A 17,661-nucleotide genomic window follows, 5' to 3' on the forward strand; every position below is an offset into this window, starting at 1 on the left:
ATAGTGCTCCAACTATTAAAGACCATTGTACTTGGATTTGAGTTTTGAGCATGTGCAGAGCTTTGCCACGTCTGGCCTGGTAATTATACAGTAAACAATATAACAGAGGATGTTAGATGGTAATTGGTAAGAGTACAAAAGTGGTAAATCTTGTATAAATTGGACATAAATTGTATTACTTCAACAAAATTTTATTCCCAGCTTTTTTTTAAGATTGTACTGCAAGTTGGTTAACAATTAACATAGTCAATCATAAATAAATTACAGGTTTGGTGTTAATTAGACACTGACAAATGGAACTGACTGACCATCCATTGTGGTGATTTTTGAAATGGGTTTGTGTCTCAAAGGTGATTATTGGAAACTATACTTGCAATTGTACAGCAGGGTAAACTGGAAGTGTGGGTGAGCCCAGAATAAGTTGAAAGCTGGTAGTATTGATTCATTTAGATGCAAATTGGATTTATTTTTACGAAAAGTAATTTGACTGGAGAGTAATTTGAGATGTGACTTGATAAGCGTAGCAGAGTTGGGACAACACATAACTTTGGACAGTTGTCAATAACTGGAAGTTTCATTGTCTCATCTCAGAGTTTGTTGTAAACGAATTTATAATGTGCTGTGATTTGTCAACAACTCCAGTTTGGTAGCAAATTTATTTGGCAGAAAATCAATGGTAGTTCCTTTGCTTGTACCTTTACCACACCATAGTAATAAATATATTTTTGTTTTACAAACCTCCTGAGCCAAACTCACAGGGCTAAAATATACTTAATATCGCAGATTTTATTTCCTATACCTTTTGCTTTATCGTGGATCTAATACCATTGCACCTCTGAGCAGCGAAACTGCAATTTAAGAGGTTTGACAACACTGTCCAAATGAGGAAATAATTTCTGGTTATTAAAGCTCCTGAAACTGGAACTTTTACTTTGTCTGGTGTATTGTGAAGGGAAACTGCTTGAAGGATATGGAGAAAAAATTAATTGCAGCTGGTATTTCCCAGGGGTATAAGAAAGTGTATGAAAAATCCACACTCCTTAATATAGTCAGGAATACTAAATAGCCATTGGAATTAAAAAAATTAAAAGTTACTCGAATTGTTGAGTAAGAAAAGTAATTTGACCTTGAGATTTGATTTTCCTGTCAGTTTGTGTGTCCAGCAGTCTTCTGATCATTTAAAAAAAAGCTTTTAATTTGACATGATAAATAGGCTTATCTCAACTGAAGCTGAAAATAGATCAATGAACAGAATTTAATTCCTCTCGGGTTGTCTTTCTTCATGTTTAGCTGTCTAAACTCTGCTGTTGTTTTTCAATGTAATTCAGATGTCTGGCTAAATGCACCTCCATTTTTCCCCTTCAGTTTAAGTTGTTTTGATCCACTTTTTGTAGCAGAAAGAGATTTGCCACCTTATGGGAGATGCAGTCCCAACTTCTTCATTACATGTTGTACAACCCACGTTGGTCAAGAATTACCAAGCTGACCAATATAAGTGCATGTACGTCTGAAGGGAATGGTGGGAGAAGGGGGTTGGGGGGATGCTTTTAATAATTTGTATACTAGCACATAAATGATTTATCCTTTACGTTATTTTTTCTTGTCATTGGCAGAGCCCTGATGTGACAGAACAGGTTTTGTATGTAATCAGTTTGTCCACTAAACTAGAGGAGCTGGTTTTAGAAAATGCTGGAATTAAGTTGTAAGTAGACAAGTGATTTTGAAGCTGTTTCTTTTATGTTAAGGTTCAATAATGCACTTTCTCTCCCTTCTTTAATCAAGCAACTTTCTCCCTTCTCTGCTGGTTCCATGGCTACAAGGGACTGTCCTTGATGTGTGAACAGAGGCATCAATTAACTTGTTAATAATTGGCAGGTTATCCGACAGCAGAGTTATAATTTGTATTGGGAAAGAATATCACAGCTGAACCAGAAGCTCAGAAAGACTCAGCTAACATTTGCGATTACAAACTTTGGGTGGAAATCTGAATTAATTTTTCTGAAGAGACTAAACCAAAGACTTTTCTGACACCGTGATGCGGCAAGTAGTGCTGTTGCTTCAGAGCTCCAACAACATGGGGTCAATCCTGATCTCCAGTGCTGTCTGTGTGGAGTTTGCACGTTTTCTCTCGGGTGCTCCAGTTTCCTCCCACTTCCCGAAGATGTGCTGTTTGCTAGGTTAATTGATTACCGTAAGTTATCCCTATTGTAGGTGGGAGGAAAGTGGAGAGTTGAAGGGCATGCGAGAGAGGATGAATTACACGAAATTAACTGGGGGAATGAGCTTGCTTTGAGATTCAGCACAGGCTCGATAAGCCAAATTTGCCTCTACGTTGTAACAAAAAAGTAGCGAATACAGACGGCCGTCATATTACTGGGGGAGGGGGTTTCATTCCCAAAAAGTAGTCTACATCCCAATTTTGCATAACACAAAGCCATGTTATCGGTGCATGCGCCGAGAAATGCAAGTTGAAGAAAAGTTTTGTGTTTATTTATTTACGTTTTTTCACAAATTCTGTGAGCGAATTTTATTCCATATCTCAAAATTCTGGGTAATAATTTGGGAATTCTGGAGAGGTGAATTTCCATTATAGCTGAATAAGTGTAACACGGGAGTCACCTGAATAATAGTTCATTTGCTCACTATTTTAGCTAGATAAACCAATAATGATGTTTTGGTTGTTTTTGTCAAAGACTCATAATTGTTGAAATGCTAGACGTTTAAGGTGATGATGAAAATCTTAATTTAAAAAAAATATATGCCATTATTTTTGTTAATAATGTTTCACTTTCCTGATTTTTAACTTGGACTTAAATGTTTAGTTGGTTAACTTGTTTAATATTGACTTTACATGGCTGTAATTCAAACAATAGCATGGGTCACCAGTGCCATTCATAAGGTTGTTATTGAGAGAAATTCTTTTAAATTGTGAAATGACAGGCTACTTCAGGACATGGAACTTATCACACTATTTGACACCCTAACTGGGAGCCCCTCCATCCTGAATTCTATTGTACACTAAGTCTGGGCTGCAGGACTAAGCACTAGAAGGACTACTATTCTCATGGAAATTAATAACTAATTTGTTGACAGGTTCAACTTGCTTCTGTTCACACATTACTAAATTTACTTGTTTCTTGTTTGATGACCTATACATAAGGGGAAAAAATGAGTAATTTCTTTGTGAATTTAATACCTTGCAAGAAGGAAGTCACCTACGTTAAATGGTTAAAGGAAGCTCACCCAACCATGTAATAATCACGTAGAGCTAAATTGTACGTATGCTTAATAATTTTATTGTAAAATTATCATATCTGTTGTAGCAAATTTAATTACATGGAACATGAAAAAGATTTAGTGATTCCGCTAATAAGAAGGATCTTCTGCTGTGCACACCCTGAGTTGCTCCTCTGTTTGATCCCATAGAATTTAATGTTTTGTAATCCATACACATCTGTGAATAGGTCCTTTTCCTTTGTTTTCATGCAGAGGCATCATTCTATCCAAACAAAAAGGAACCATGTTAGCCAGAGTTATGGAATTTGGATTTCTGTGTTGATGTGCATTAAAATTTTGATCAGTGTGTACATCATATAAGTATTTTACTGTTTCAGTGATGCTGCACAGAAAATAGCACAGGCTCTGGAAGAGAATGTGAATCCTGCACTTCACACAATAAACCTATCCAACAATCAACTGGAGGACAGAGGTAAAGATCAGATTTTGTTCAGCTCAAGTTCATTGATTTAATCTTTACAACTAAAGTAGTTTACAGAACAATTGTAGCATTGACAATTTTTTCCATTTTGAGGCCATTGCAAGCCCTTCTGAAAACCATGATACATTCTTTTTCCAGTGAGGTGGTGAACAAAATCCATGAATGCAGCTTTAGGGGTGTTATATGGTCAAGCTGGAGGATAATGATCCTAGCATCCTCCCTGGATATCGGCTTTTCCTTCCCTGTTGATAAAGATGCAGTCCTTTTTGAACACCTCAGCTGAATGCAATGAAATTTTACGACCAAGTTTGGAATTATAAAACTGACTAAGAAGCTATCGCAAAGCTTAAATTATTTTCTTCTGGATGAGCGTCAAATATTTAAATGCTTCAATTTGTGAATCAGCAGTTCCATTCTATCTGGAAGCTTCCAAGTGCCCAAATTCATGTAACCTTCCCACATAACATATTCCTCTTCTAAACTGTGGTACAGGAGCTATGGTACAAAGTATAAACCAAATTTACTTTTTCTACAGTTATGGGGTCTGAGGTTTCTGTCATAAATCTCCTAAGCGATTTCCTTGATATTCTTCTACATTCAAACCCCTCCTGCTATTATATCCTAATGCCCCCCATCTCATATCTGGCTGACCACCCCTGTCACCTCTCACTGATGCTCCTAATACTGTGTACTCCCTTTTCCACCCTCCCCCACCATCCCCAAGTGCATCCAGGCTTGACACTACCTATTTTGTTCCCCTCTCTACCACCTCCCCTCCCTCACAATCTGGGCTTCGTGAGTGATAGAATTTGGCTGCCTGGGAGCTTTGCAGAAAATTGGCAGAAGCCACTCACCCCAACCTCCATTCACCACTTTATCACAGATTTGGAGAATTTCTCAGCCACGTTGTTTAATGTTCCTATCTGTAATAAGGTTACATTCTATATATCTGTGGTTCTTAACTTGTCCCTTTGAATCATTGCTGATATGTTGGAGGCCTACCGTGTAATCAAAACAGAGGTGTGCAACAGTTTGTGTTTTGACATTAGTTCACGGAATACCATAGACTTCAGAAGTATACTTTTACATTGTTTTAATTGATTTCTAAAAGGCATTCAATGTATTTTATGGAATGTCTGGATGCTGGATAATTAGGTTAAATCCAAATAGGCATTCTCATTCTAAAATTGGGGTGTGTGTGTTGGGGGGGAGGGGGGAGGTAAATTAAATAATCACTTGTCTATCCCTTCCTGAAAAGTGAAATCATACATCAATATTTTCATCAGTGTGAATATTTTCATCATCTCATACAATGTGTCAAATAACATCAAAAACGACTACAATAAACTCTGATAATCCAGTATCCAACAGTATCCAATCCTGATGGTTCAGCATCTGGTTCACCAGGTGGTGTTTGCTGTGCTCCCTTCTAACTCGTGGGGGCCCAGATTGCTGTGCTCCCTTCCAACTCTCGGGGGCCCAGATTGCTGTGCTCCCTTCCAACTCACCAGGGCCCCAGTTCTCATGCTCACTTTAAATAGAAGGACCCTTTAAATTGACTGGGTTCACTGGAAAGTTTATTAGACTATTGTGTAACATGTAGGGGAGGGGGGAAAGTAGTGAACTAAAAGTGAGTTGGGCTATTAATTGGAATAAAATCCATTAGTCAGTAAATCTGGCAGTCCAACACCACCAAAGTGCTGAGTATGTTGGATTAATACTGTTTTTCTATACATTGGAATGTCTATTTCAGGCATGTCTCATCCTCATGAACATAATTTACTTGACCTATCAGCTTAAACATCAGCATGGCGAATGGAGGATGATGTTACTGTTACTGATTGCACCATCCTAACCTAAGATGTTTAAATTCAATAGTAATTGCAGAGCTCGCCGAGGTTTTGATTTTGTTAATATGATGAAAGGTTTCTGTAGGCAAGCAATTTTAAAAAAGGTTTGAATACATTCAAATAAAAGCAGCAATAGAACTGAACTTTTGTCAGCTCATTGAAAATGCACCTTAGTTATTGTAAATGTAATGTGTTTTGGTAGCAAAACACGTTGCTGAAGCAATGGAAGCAATTATCCTGTGGGCTTGCAATAAGTGAATGAAACAAAATGGAGAAAATGTCTGAAAGGCCTTGCAGTTGTCTTGCATACAGATTAACGGCAATATGAAAAATTAGTGAAAATGTGAAGACAAAGGTAAACTGATCAATGATATTGCAATACCTGCTTTTCAATAGGGGTATCAGCACTCAGTCAACCGTTTGAAAAGCTAACCAAAGGACTGAAGTCCATCAACCTCTCCAGGACATCACTGGCTGCAAAGGGTAAGTCTTCTACAAGTCACCAAGTTTCAGCTGTTGCAAGCTTGAACTCTTATATGGACCATCTTTTGAAAAAGATGATCAGCCCAAAATAAATACCTCTGGCCCACAAATCATAAAGGTACACTGTATTACAGGAAATATTTGCGACAAGAGAATTATAGGCAACCTCAAACTTGTTCTGGTTTTTATACAGTGCAATTGGTTAAGAGGACTGACATTCGAGCTACAGTATTTTATGTGTACTGAGGTTTGGACAAAAGGAAGATAACACTAGCTTCGTATCACCACATAACAGAGCAGTGACAACCTATTTCTATTTTCACCTGTCCCAATTTTAACCTTCCTGATACAACTATGGAACACGACACAAAAGAAACCCATTGGAATGTTACAAAAAAGAATTTTGGTTGCTTGGTGCAGTTAGAAGGAAGATTGCCCAGCAATTTTCTCATGCCACTTTTAATGTTACATGCAGTTCTGCAGTTTTAAATTTAAAACCCCACCCCTGCATGTACCTATCCAAGTGCTTCTTAAATGATACTGTTATACCTGCCTTAACCACTTTCTCTGGCAGCTTGTTCCATATACTCACCACCCTCTGCGTGAAAAAGTTGCCCCTCAGGTCCCTTTTAAATCTTTGGTCTCTCACCCTAAATCTATGCCCCCCCAGTTTTGGACTATTCTACCCTGGGGAGAAGACTGCGACCATACACCCTATCTATCCCCCTCATGATTTTATAAACTTCTGAAAGATCACCCCTCATTCTCCCACATTCCAAAGAATAAAGACCTAGCCTGGCCAACCTCTCCCGATGACTCAGACTGTCCTGTCCTGGCAACATCCTCATAAATCTTTTCTGCACTCTTTCCAGCTCAACCTAGTCCTTCCTATAACAGGGTGACCAGAACTGTACACGGTACTCCAAGTGCGGCCTCACCCACGACTTATACAACTGCAACATAATGTCTCAACTCCTGTACTCAGTGCCCTGACTGATGTTGGCCAGCATGCTAAATGCGTTTTTCTCCACCCTACCTGTGACGTTGCTTTCAATGAACTATGCACTTGTACTCCTGAGTCAAGTGTAAGGCTGCAAATACCTCCTCCCTGGAAATGTTCTCCAAAGCATCTCCACTAGTTTCCCTTATCCCTTGAGCAACCATGATTTTCTCCTTGGTAAACAATTTGTTAAAAATCCCATCCACCTCCTGCGGCTTAAGATATAGACGGTCCCACTGATCTCTAAAGGGACTGACTCCCTCCCTAGCTGCTCTTTTACTCTTTATATAGCTACAGAACCTCTTGGGATTTTCCTTAACCTTACCTGCCAGATCCATCTCATACCCTCTCTTTGCCCTCCTGATTTCCCTCTTAAAGGTATTCTTAATCTTTTTATAGTCATCAAGGGATTCACTTATCCCCAACCTCCTAAATGCAATGTATGCTTCCTCCTTTTTCTTGACCAGAGCCTCAATATCTCTCATCAGCCAAGGTTCCCTGGACTTGCCAAGTTTACCCTTCACCCTAACAGGAATATGCTGCTTCTAGACTCTTGATATCATACTCTTAAAATTAATGAACAGAAATAAATTTTCCTTGACATTTAATGTCCATTCTGGTTGACATAAAGATTTAAGTGCTGCATCAGGCATAATACATTATGTGTAAAATGAATGGCAGTTCTAATATTTGACCATCATATAGAGTTATAGTGAAATACAGCACAGTAATGGGCTCTTCAGCCCATCGAGTCCAAACTGACCATCAACCACCCATTAACACTAATCTTGTATTAATCCCATTTTTATTGTCCCCACATTCTCAACAATTCCACTTGGATTCTACCACTCATCTACACACTATGGGCAATTTACAGTGGCCAATGAAGCCACCAACTCAAACGTCTTTGGGATGTGGCAGGAAACTGAAGCACCAGGAGGAAACCCACAAATGTGCAAACCCAAGGTCAGGATTGAACCCAGATCTCTGGTGTTGTGAGCTAGTGACTTCACTAGCTGCGCCACAGTGCTGACCATGTGTTACTAATTATGAGAAGAGCTGTTGCCTTATAAAAGAGCTTGTGATTGACTAACCATCTACATAATGGATTAACTGGTTCACCAACAGATTGACCAGGCACTAAATATGGGTGTAAAGTGAAATACAGTGAGCAAACACAAGCAAGTAGGATGTGAGTGTTAGCTCTTGAATCAGGCCATCTACAAGAATCTGTATCAGAAAAAGTATCAGATAATTTGGAATAAATTAACCAGAAGAACTTGGTAATTAGTCTGATACTTGGTTCTAAACTTGGCAGTTAAAATGTTAATAACATATCTGAATGTCTTCATCTTATTCTCTGCTTTCATCCACCAGTGATCTGGCAGGGAATCATGTTCTCCTATCAAGAGAGACCAGCACTGTATTTCTGCAGGTGTTTTCCAATATCTTTGGTGGAAAATTTGGGAAATGCAGAAGAAATGGGTTATGTGGCCATTTTTGGCTATCTTCTCTTCCTGGTCCAATCTCTGCTTCCTGCCAGTACTGCCTCAACAGAAATATTGTAAATTAAAATTAGTGTCTCAGTGGTAATTATCTAGATATTTAGGCACTGTGTTTTACCTTTCACCATTAACTTTACAGGTCTTAACTCTTTGGCTCAGTCATTTATTGCTAATGAAACTTTCGCATCATCTCTTGTTCACCTGGATCTTTCTGGGAATCCTGGGATCTTAGCTGTTGAAGAAAATTGTGTAAGTTGGTGAAAGTAGTTTCATATTTTGGAAGGCACACACCATTTTGATTTCTGAAGAGTCTAACTTTTTTGAATATTCTTATCTGATATTTACAGTATTAGATCTAAGAACGTGTGGCATTTCATCTTACTATCAATAATATACTTGATTCTGAATGTGTCAGTTAAGTATTTGGAAACTATACAATTAAAGGTGAAGCTGAAACCTTCGCAATCATGTTAAAACAAAACTTTTGCTATGGCCTAGACATCTTATTACATAAAAGGTATTTTTGGATCTACTCCCAGTTTGGTTTTTCATATATTAGAGCTGCTGCTTCTCATTAGTAAAAGTGATTGAGTTTACAAAGCAATGTCACACTTCCACGCTCATTTTGGTTTTCTGTTTAAAAGTTAATAGGGATAAATTTCTACTGTGCAGCAGTGAAAATGGGCAGACATATGAAGTATTTCACTTATTATTTTCATTGACTTCAAAGTTATCCCAATGGCTAATAACTGCACAAAACCCCACAGACTGCAGATATTTTTGTCATTTTCCAGAAAGAATTGGCTTTAAAAAGTTAGGGGTTGTAATACAAATTAAAACACAATCTGCATTGTGCTGGGCATTGTTCTTTAAGCATCTAACACATTCTTTTTCCAAGTTTGTTTTTACTAGATTTTGTAGATTTTTAAAAATTAATTTGTATGCCATTTGGAATATCTATTCCTTTTTGGATCAGAATAAAGCAGAGTTTTTATATTTTCAATTGATGTTTTCCATTCTGAAAATTGCAGCAAGTCCATATCTTTAAATGCAAATACAAATTGTTAAATCAATAAGACTTACCAACAGCTGGATCATTTTGCCATATTTTATGGAGAGATTCAGTTGCTCAGTAATTGTAAAAATGCATTGTACTTTAATTGTGGGAATGAAGCTGCATGCAGCACGTAGTATAAAATTTCAGGTCAATGTCCTTACATCAGAATTTTAAAGATTTAGAGATAAAACCAAGTTTTAAGAAGTAGCAAAAGGAGGAGGAAAGAAAAATTAGATTGGGGTAGAAAGTGGGAGAAATTAGAGAAATCTCTCCTGGCTTCCACTTGATGAAGAGCTTCCTTTTTGTTCTTTCCTCCTTTCTCCACATTCTGAATCTTGATCAGAATCAGGTTTATTATCATTGTTTTGTATGACATGAAATTTGTAGTTTTGCAACAGCAGTACAGTGCAAAAACATTAAAAAAACTATAAATTACAAAATAGTGCGAAAAAAGGAACAATGAGGTAGTGTAAGTGTTCACTTGTTTTATCACTAACTGTTCTAATTCTGATGAAAATTGATTGGCCTGAAATGTTCACTTTCCTTCTCTTGCCACAAATGTTGCCTAACTTGTATTACCAGTATTTCCTCAGGTTGTATTTCACATTTCCAGATCAGTATTATTTTCTTCTTCTTCCTGGGCTTGTATTTTAGTGAAGCTTCCTTGTGGTCTGTTTAATTATCTTTCATCCTCTATTCATTAGAAAAGAGGTGGCAGAATGCATAATTTTATAAGCGTAGTTATAAATGCTAGTAATCAGAGCTAGGTCTGCGTTACTTATTGCTAATGTTGATTCAATAATATGGTTTGAATATACATTTCCCAGCTCAATTAAATCAGACATTTTAGCAAGGGTGCAGCTGATGGTATGAGCTGAGTTTTTCCGCTGTCCAGATAATACAGTGCAGTTCTGTAAGAATAAGCCAGAACTTAAAACGTTAAATTATAAGGGCAAGATGCATTTACCTTCTTTGTGACCCCATGAGTTTGAAGAATGAAAGGGAAGTTCACCATTTGTAAGAAAATTGACCATTGACTGATTTCCCGTCACAATGCAAGTTAAGATGCCCTGGTGATGTACTGGGTATTGAAGAACAATCTGAACTAATCCTGTAGCTGTGCAAGGACCATATAGGTATAGTTGGTTAACAACAGGAAATAGTCAGGATGAGGGTGGCGTATATGTAATTAGACACCAGCTTGTGAAGTATAATTCTAGAGATGGTGGTCAGTTTTTCTTTATTGGTTAATAGACAGCTTACAGAGTGAAGGGTAATCATCCAGGGCTCAAAGCCATCATGCCGAACTTGCTTGTCACTTAATGTTATAACACTGCCAACATTTGTTATTTTGCTTGAATCATGTGAAACTCATTGTTTAAAATAAAACAATATCCCCTGTCATGGCAGTGAAGAGTATAAACTCCACAAGCAGGAGGGCCTTTTTGTATCACTCGGAATCAAGGTACCTGGATATATTATTACATGCTGCCAACTCATATTTACTTAGCACTTGCACTGGGATAACGGCATCTGGAAGCAGTTAATGCTGGCCTTCTCAATGGCTCAACTGTTGCTTTGAGTAGTAGGGGCATTAATTTGGCACCAGGATGTTCCATCATTACTCCCAGTTTTGCATTAATCACAGCAAGGCAACCTTCTGATCAGGTGACCAGCCATATCCAAGACTGCTTTTAAGCAAAATAGAAATAACTGAGGAATAGAACATGGTTTTATGTGTCAAGATTCAGGCATCTGATTAAATTTTCATTTCTTAAGCATAACCCAGCATTTCACAAAATAGTTAAAGCTGTGATTTTTGCTTTCTTCCTGTGTCAGAACTTTTATACATTTCTTGCCCGTCCGAATGCACTGGCTCACCTGGATCTATCTGGTACCGATTGTGCCCTGGATTCTGTAAGTACTGTTTTCTTAGTACAGTTCTCTGATGTGATTCCTACTTTCCCAAAAATAGAATGACTGTAATTCAGCTCTTAGACTCGGTCATATTTCGGACACTGTCCATTTTTTAAAACTCTGCATAACATATATTACTTTTCTGGTGTAAGCAATATCAATGTGTTTCTCCTAAAGATTATCCTCCTTAGCAATACTGAGGGAAGAGAAATAAATATGCTCTTAATTGCATTAATTTGACGCAATACCATAACAGATGCTCCTTTGCTGTCCTTGAGTAAGACCCCCTTTCTTCCCCCACCTCTCCAGTTCCCTGAACATCGTTTTTCCTTCACCCGAAGATTGGGAAGTTAGCCTGCTCATTGAATTCAATTGACAGGAAGGAGGTATGCACAGTGTTGCAATCTTTTGCTGGTGTCCCAACAGAAACTGAATTAGCATTTGGAACTTCGCATTTGAGATAATGAACGTGCATTCACAAATATCTGTCTGTGTGACCTTTGTTCGCAAATTGACATTCAGCACTGTGCTGCAGTAGAACATTGACTGCACTTCAAACTGTTGTGGTGGCTGTGGGAAATTCTTAGGTTAGGCAAGGAAACAAAAGGCTTGAAATTTGTTTACACTATTCCGTACTAAAAAGAAGCAAATAGTTGAAAATTGTCTTGACCCAGAGTACAAGAGTTTTGAGCACATTTCTTAGCACCTGTTGGGAAATTTGTCTCTTTATTTTTCAGTGGGATTTACATATTCTCTGCACTTTATTCTGCCGTAAAATTACCTCCTGGGTGATGATGCTGGTGATAAAGCAACAAACAGAATTTGTCTGCAGTGAGCTGCTTAATCTCAGTGGTTGGAGAAATGGTGGTTCTTATTTATTCATGCAATCACTAAGTTTGGTTAACCCAGTTTCTCCTGCTATTTAAAGGAGCGACATTTGAAATGTACTTTTTGCCCTCACAGTGATGGATGACTTACCATGACCACAGATAGAGCCCCGCACACGTGCATTGTCTGCTTTGCCCATGGAGATTACAGTCAAGATCATCCCCAACTTTCCAGACTCAGGATCAGCCCGGACTGCTGCCACTGATCTCTGTCACTTTTCATAGTTTGTTGCTCATTGCTGTATTATGGAGACCAGCCAAACCCCATGCTCAAGGAGAGAAGATTTCATTTATTTTTCCTCCATCCGCAAGAGTTCAGTTTTCGGGATGAGAGTATTACTGGCTAGACCAGCTTTTATTCCCCATCCTAATTATCTTTGAAATGGCACTGATAAGTCACCATCTTGAACCACTGAAGTCATTCTTGTGAAGGTACTGCCACAGTGTTCTTGGGGAAATGTTCCAGGATTTAGACCCAGCAATGATAAAGGAACGGTGATATATTTCCAATTCAGGATGGTGTGGACCAGGAAGGAAACCTGCAAGTGGTTTGTGTTCCCAAACACTGCAGTTGTCCTCCTCGGTGGTAGAGGTTTCGTGTTTGGGAGGTGCTGTCAGAGTAACCTTGGCAAGAACTGTAAATTATTTTGTACATAATCAACATTGGTGGTGGATGGAATGAATGTTTAATGTGATGTTTGAGGTGCCAGTCTTGCTGTGTCTTGGATGGTGTCAGGCTTCAAAATGTTGATGACACTGCACTCATCCAGACAAATGAAGAGCAAGACCATAAGACGTGGGAGCAGAATTAGGCCATTCAGCCCATGAAGTCTGCTCTGCCATTTGATCATGGCTGATTTATTTTTCCCTCTCAACCCCATTCTCCTGCCTTCTCTCCGTAACTTTTGATGCCCTCACTAATCAAGAGCCTATCAACATCCAATATTCCTGGCTTGTATTCCATCATGTTCCTGCCTTGTACCTTGTAAAGAGTGGAAAGGCTTTATTGTGTTAGGAGATGTTACTGTTATTGTGTTACTGCAAGGTATCTTGTTTCTGACCTGCTTCTGTAGCCACAGTATTTATGTGGCTGGATGAATTGAATTTCTGGTCAGTGATAACCCCAGGATATTGGATGGTGGGGAATTTGTGAATGGGAGTGCCATTGAATAGAGGGGGTCATTGCCCAGCACTCTCATCGTGCAAAAGTTACCTTCTGTTCATCAACCAATACTTGAATGTTGTCTGAGTCTTGCTGCATGCAAGCATGGATTTCTTTTTTTGGTGAGAACTTGCTAATTGACTTGAACAATGTGCAATCATTAGCAATCTTTCCCACGTCTGACTTTGTGACAAAAGGAAGGTCATTGATAAAGGAGTTGAAAATGGTTGTCTGAGACACTGCCCTGAAGAACTCTTGCTGTGATGTCCTAGGGCTGGGACAATTAACCTCTGTCAACCACAATCAACACACCTCACCTTGGAATTCAGCTCTTTGTTCCACCTTTGAAACCTGGCTGGGATCAGGTCATGACTGAGTGATCCTGGCAAAACCCAATGTGGGAGCTGATAAAGCAGATTACTGGTGAGCATTTGATAGCATTGTCAATAATATCTTCCATTACTTTGATGACATAGTATAGTCCCTTCAACAAACCTGATGCAGGTGAAGGACAGATGTACTTGTCAGGATTCAGTACAACTGTGTTGCATGCACAGTTGCTCCTGGAATGCTAATTTTGTAAGTCTTGTAATGTTACAATGTGGTGTGCCCCATAATGAAGCTGTTAGCTATTCTTGATTAATGAAGAACCATGAGAAAGATTCCCTGTCATATGCTGAACTTTCATAAAGAGGTTTTGTTAATGATAAATTTATACAGGTTGTGATGTTATTCTGGCGTTCCACAGCTGATTTTCTGTTTTCTCCACTGTAGCTCTTTGGAGCACTGAATCGAGGGTGTTGTACACATCTGACCTCTCTGATTCTCAACCGAAATGTTATTTCACACAAGTAAGTAAAATGAATTGAACTGAAACCAAATGGAAGTAAGTTCTTGTATTTAAATGGTGCCTTTCACAATCTCTGGATGCTTCAAAATGGTTTACCACCAATTATGTTTTACTAATATATGGTCATTACTGTCAGGATGGTTGCAGCCAATTCACACAGAATAAACTCCCACCAACAGCAGTGTTGTGGTGTCCAGGTAATTTGTTTTAGTGACATAATTTGAGGGATAAATATTGACCTGGACATAAGGGATAGCTCCCCTTCAGAATTGTCCTGTGAGATCTTTTACATTCAGCTGAGAGAACAAGTAGAATTTTGATGTCTGCTTTTTTTTATTATTGTTTGATTTCTCTGTTAGCGTTTGAAGCAGGCTGATTTACAGACAGAAGCAGAAATCCCAAATCATTTGAATTGTCTACGGCCTGAATGATTCCGGTGTCTTCACAGCTCAGCTGAATTTGCAGCTTTGGTAGCTGGATCACATGTTAGCTGAAAATCAAAAAAAAATCATTAGAGGTACCAGTGAAACTGCAGCTGTAAAACTGAAGTGATATCCTTGTTGCTTCTCCAAAGGGTCTGCAATTTGAACCATTCTGAACACATGAATCAATTGTACTTTTTTAAATCTCAGGTTGGTTCATACCCTATGAATATCTGCACTGAACTGGTTTCTTACAGTAGGCAGGGATATCTTGTAGGTTGCAGCACTTTCTAAACTCAGCTTGCAAGATTAAGTAAAATACGAGACTCTCTTACAAGATTTACATTGCACACTGCACTTCCTCCTGTGGCAAGACCAGGACAAATCCACTTGGCAAATCAGTTATGGATCCTGCATCTTTCTGTTCCATTGTGTCTACATGAATTGTATTCTATTCCCAGTAATATAACCTACATCCCCTTAAATTGTGCTCCTTAGCTAATCCACTCTTCTATATACTTATCCACTTCCCTCTCTGGCGTGTTGCTGAAGCAAGGATTCAGGGAAGAACAAAACAGTGTAGATGCTTGTCATGAAAATCAACAGAAAGTGATGAAATCATTTAAAAAATCTGGAAACTCAAAATATTGAATCTGGTGTTTATTTACACTTAATGCAGAGGGCCACAGGTTGGTCGTCAACTGTAGGTATCGTTAACATTTCATCTCACCTCCAACCATACCAACATTTGTAAAAACCCAGTTCACTGGCCCAGCACATCCTCACATTCTCCACCCCAAGCTCGTATTAAACATCTCAGCCCCTAGCTTTCAGTTTCATGAAGTCAACAAATAGCAACCACACTCAGCTTTATATCATTTTGATCCTGTGAAGTAGCAGATTTAGATATGTGAGGAGAAAGCTGGAGGGAAAAGAGGGATCAAGCTCACATGAGTATAGAAAGACTGAGTGTGTGAGCTGCAAGTCATTCACATATATTAAGTAAAACTGTTTTGGTGATGAATCTAACTCAGAATGGTGACCTTCAAAAATTATCAGCAATGACATCTTTCTTTCAGTTAAGAGCAGGTCAGAGTATCCAACTTCTGATTTTTCAGCTAGCAATCTAGTCGTAAAGCTGACATTTCCATCAGCTCTCTGTTTCTGTCCAAGTTTCATTTCCATTAGGCAGTTAATCAGTTTTAGTGTCCTGAGGCAGACTGAACATCTACCCTGATCTCTGGTAAAATCGTCTTGAATATTCATGCAGAGCTTTCTGGTTATTGATCTGTGCAATGTCATCTCTTGCAGGAAAGCAAAGGAAATCCCTTCTTCAATGAAGCAGTTCTTCAGCAACTGTTTATCCTTGAAGTGCATCACACTGTCTGGTATTAAGCTACCTCTAGAAGCAGTAAGGTACTCGAGAGACCAGTAAAGCTTTTAAATGTAAACTTGTAATAAATGTCCACATCATTCCAAAGACAGCCATTAATTTTGTTCTATAAATGACTCTATGCCTTGAGTTGGCAACACTTTAAGATAATGCAGTGCTGTAATGTTCCCAAGCGGAACAGTGAGTGACTGATGCAGAGGAACCACTGAATTCACAGAGCAAACCTGCAAATATTTCTCATTCACATAATAGAGACTCCAGAAATCAGTAGAACAAGGACAAAAGACTCTAGTAAAACCCAAAACAGTCAGCAGCACAGTCGCACAGCGAGTAGAGCTGCTTCCTCAGATGTCAAGCAACCTAGGTTCAATTCTGACGTCCGACATTGTTTGAGTGGAGTTTGCGTGTTCTCCCTATGGATTACCTCAGAGTGTTTCGGTTTCCTCCCACATCCCAAAGATGAGTTGGTTGGTAGGTTAATTTGCCACTGTAAATTGCCCTTGTGTGTAGATCTGGGGATCTGACTCTTCCCGATAAAGTGACATAATATTTCTATTTGTTCCCTATTTTTCAGTGTCTGGTTCTATTTGAAACAGTCTAGCTTTTGGCATGTCGGTTTACAATCATTTTATGATTTAAAAACCAGACGATGCAACTGATCCTGATGGTTGATCAGTAAGCAGGGTTTGCATGTGCAAGCTGCTAATGGTGATTTAAATATCACTACATTGGTTTATTACTTTTCAAAACATACTAAGAATCCATTTTGCTCTCAAAGTAATTGCTCTAACTAGTGGATTTCTGTGGTCAGAAAATACTTTTGCAGAGCCTGCAGCAGCAATGAATAGAAAAGTTATTGACTAGAACCTGGCCAACCACCATTCTTCTCGAAAGCTTTATAAATAGAAGATAGTTTGTAACTGGCAGTTGTTTTAATGCTAACATGTGTACTGTGGCTTGGAACCCCATTGTATTTGTGACCCTACGGTTATCACTGATAAAAGGTGCACAAGCCACAGGTTGTATCTCTTCTATTCACTTCTAAACTTTACAAACTTTTGAGAGTGTCCATTAGACTCCAGACTTTGTGTGTTGATGCTGACAGATCAAAGCACATTTTTTTATTACACTTAAAGAATAAAAGGAAGTTCTGGCTAATTTATTGAGAAAGATGAAGTGAAATTGGTCTTTCGCAGTAGTGCAAGTGAGTGACAGCAAATAGCTCTTGAAGGTCAAGTGAAGGAAAATCAGACACGATGTAAATTAGGCTGCCCTCCCACTCAGTCGAGTCATACCTCTGAAGTTCATTTTCAAACCCCACTGTGGAAAGATCATGTTTGTAACCAGAACACTGACTTCAATAGTGCTCATCTGGTAAAACTTCCAACAATATTAACTAACAATACGTGGCAAAAAA

The 17,661-nt window shown here is 38.6% G+C and overlaps 1 protein-coding gene across 1 annotated transcript in view; it reads left to right on the plus strand.

The window, feature by feature from the left end:
- The window catches only part of carmil2 (capping protein regulator and myosin 1 linker 2), a 97,721-nt gene that overhangs the window by 43,120 nt on the left and 36,940 nt on the right, over positions 1 to 17,661 (plus strand). Inside the window, exons 10-16 of the mRNA XM_052028337.1 lie at positions 1,614 to 1,702; positions 3,615 to 3,709; positions 5,965 to 6,051; positions 8,696 to 8,805; positions 11,453 to 11,530; positions 14,354 to 14,430; positions 16,163 to 16,267. Of these exons, the coding sequence (XP_051884297.1) occupies positions 1,614 to 1,702; positions 3,615 to 3,709; positions 5,965 to 6,051; positions 8,696 to 8,805; positions 11,453 to 11,530; positions 14,354 to 14,430; positions 16,163 to 16,267 (641 nt within the window). The remainder of the gene's footprint in view (positions 1 to 1,613; positions 1,703 to 3,614; positions 3,710 to 5,964; positions 6,052 to 8,695; positions 8,806 to 11,452; positions 11,531 to 14,353; positions 14,431 to 16,162; positions 16,268 to 17,661) is intronic.

The sequence above is a fragment of the Pristis pectinata genome, chromosome 13, assembly GCF_009764475.1.
Source record: "Pristis pectinata isolate sPriPec2 chromosome 13, sPriPec2.1.pri, whole genome shotgun sequence".
NCBI lineage: Eukaryota > Metazoa > Chordata > Chondrichthyes > Rhinopristiformes > Pristidae > Pristis > Pristis pectinata.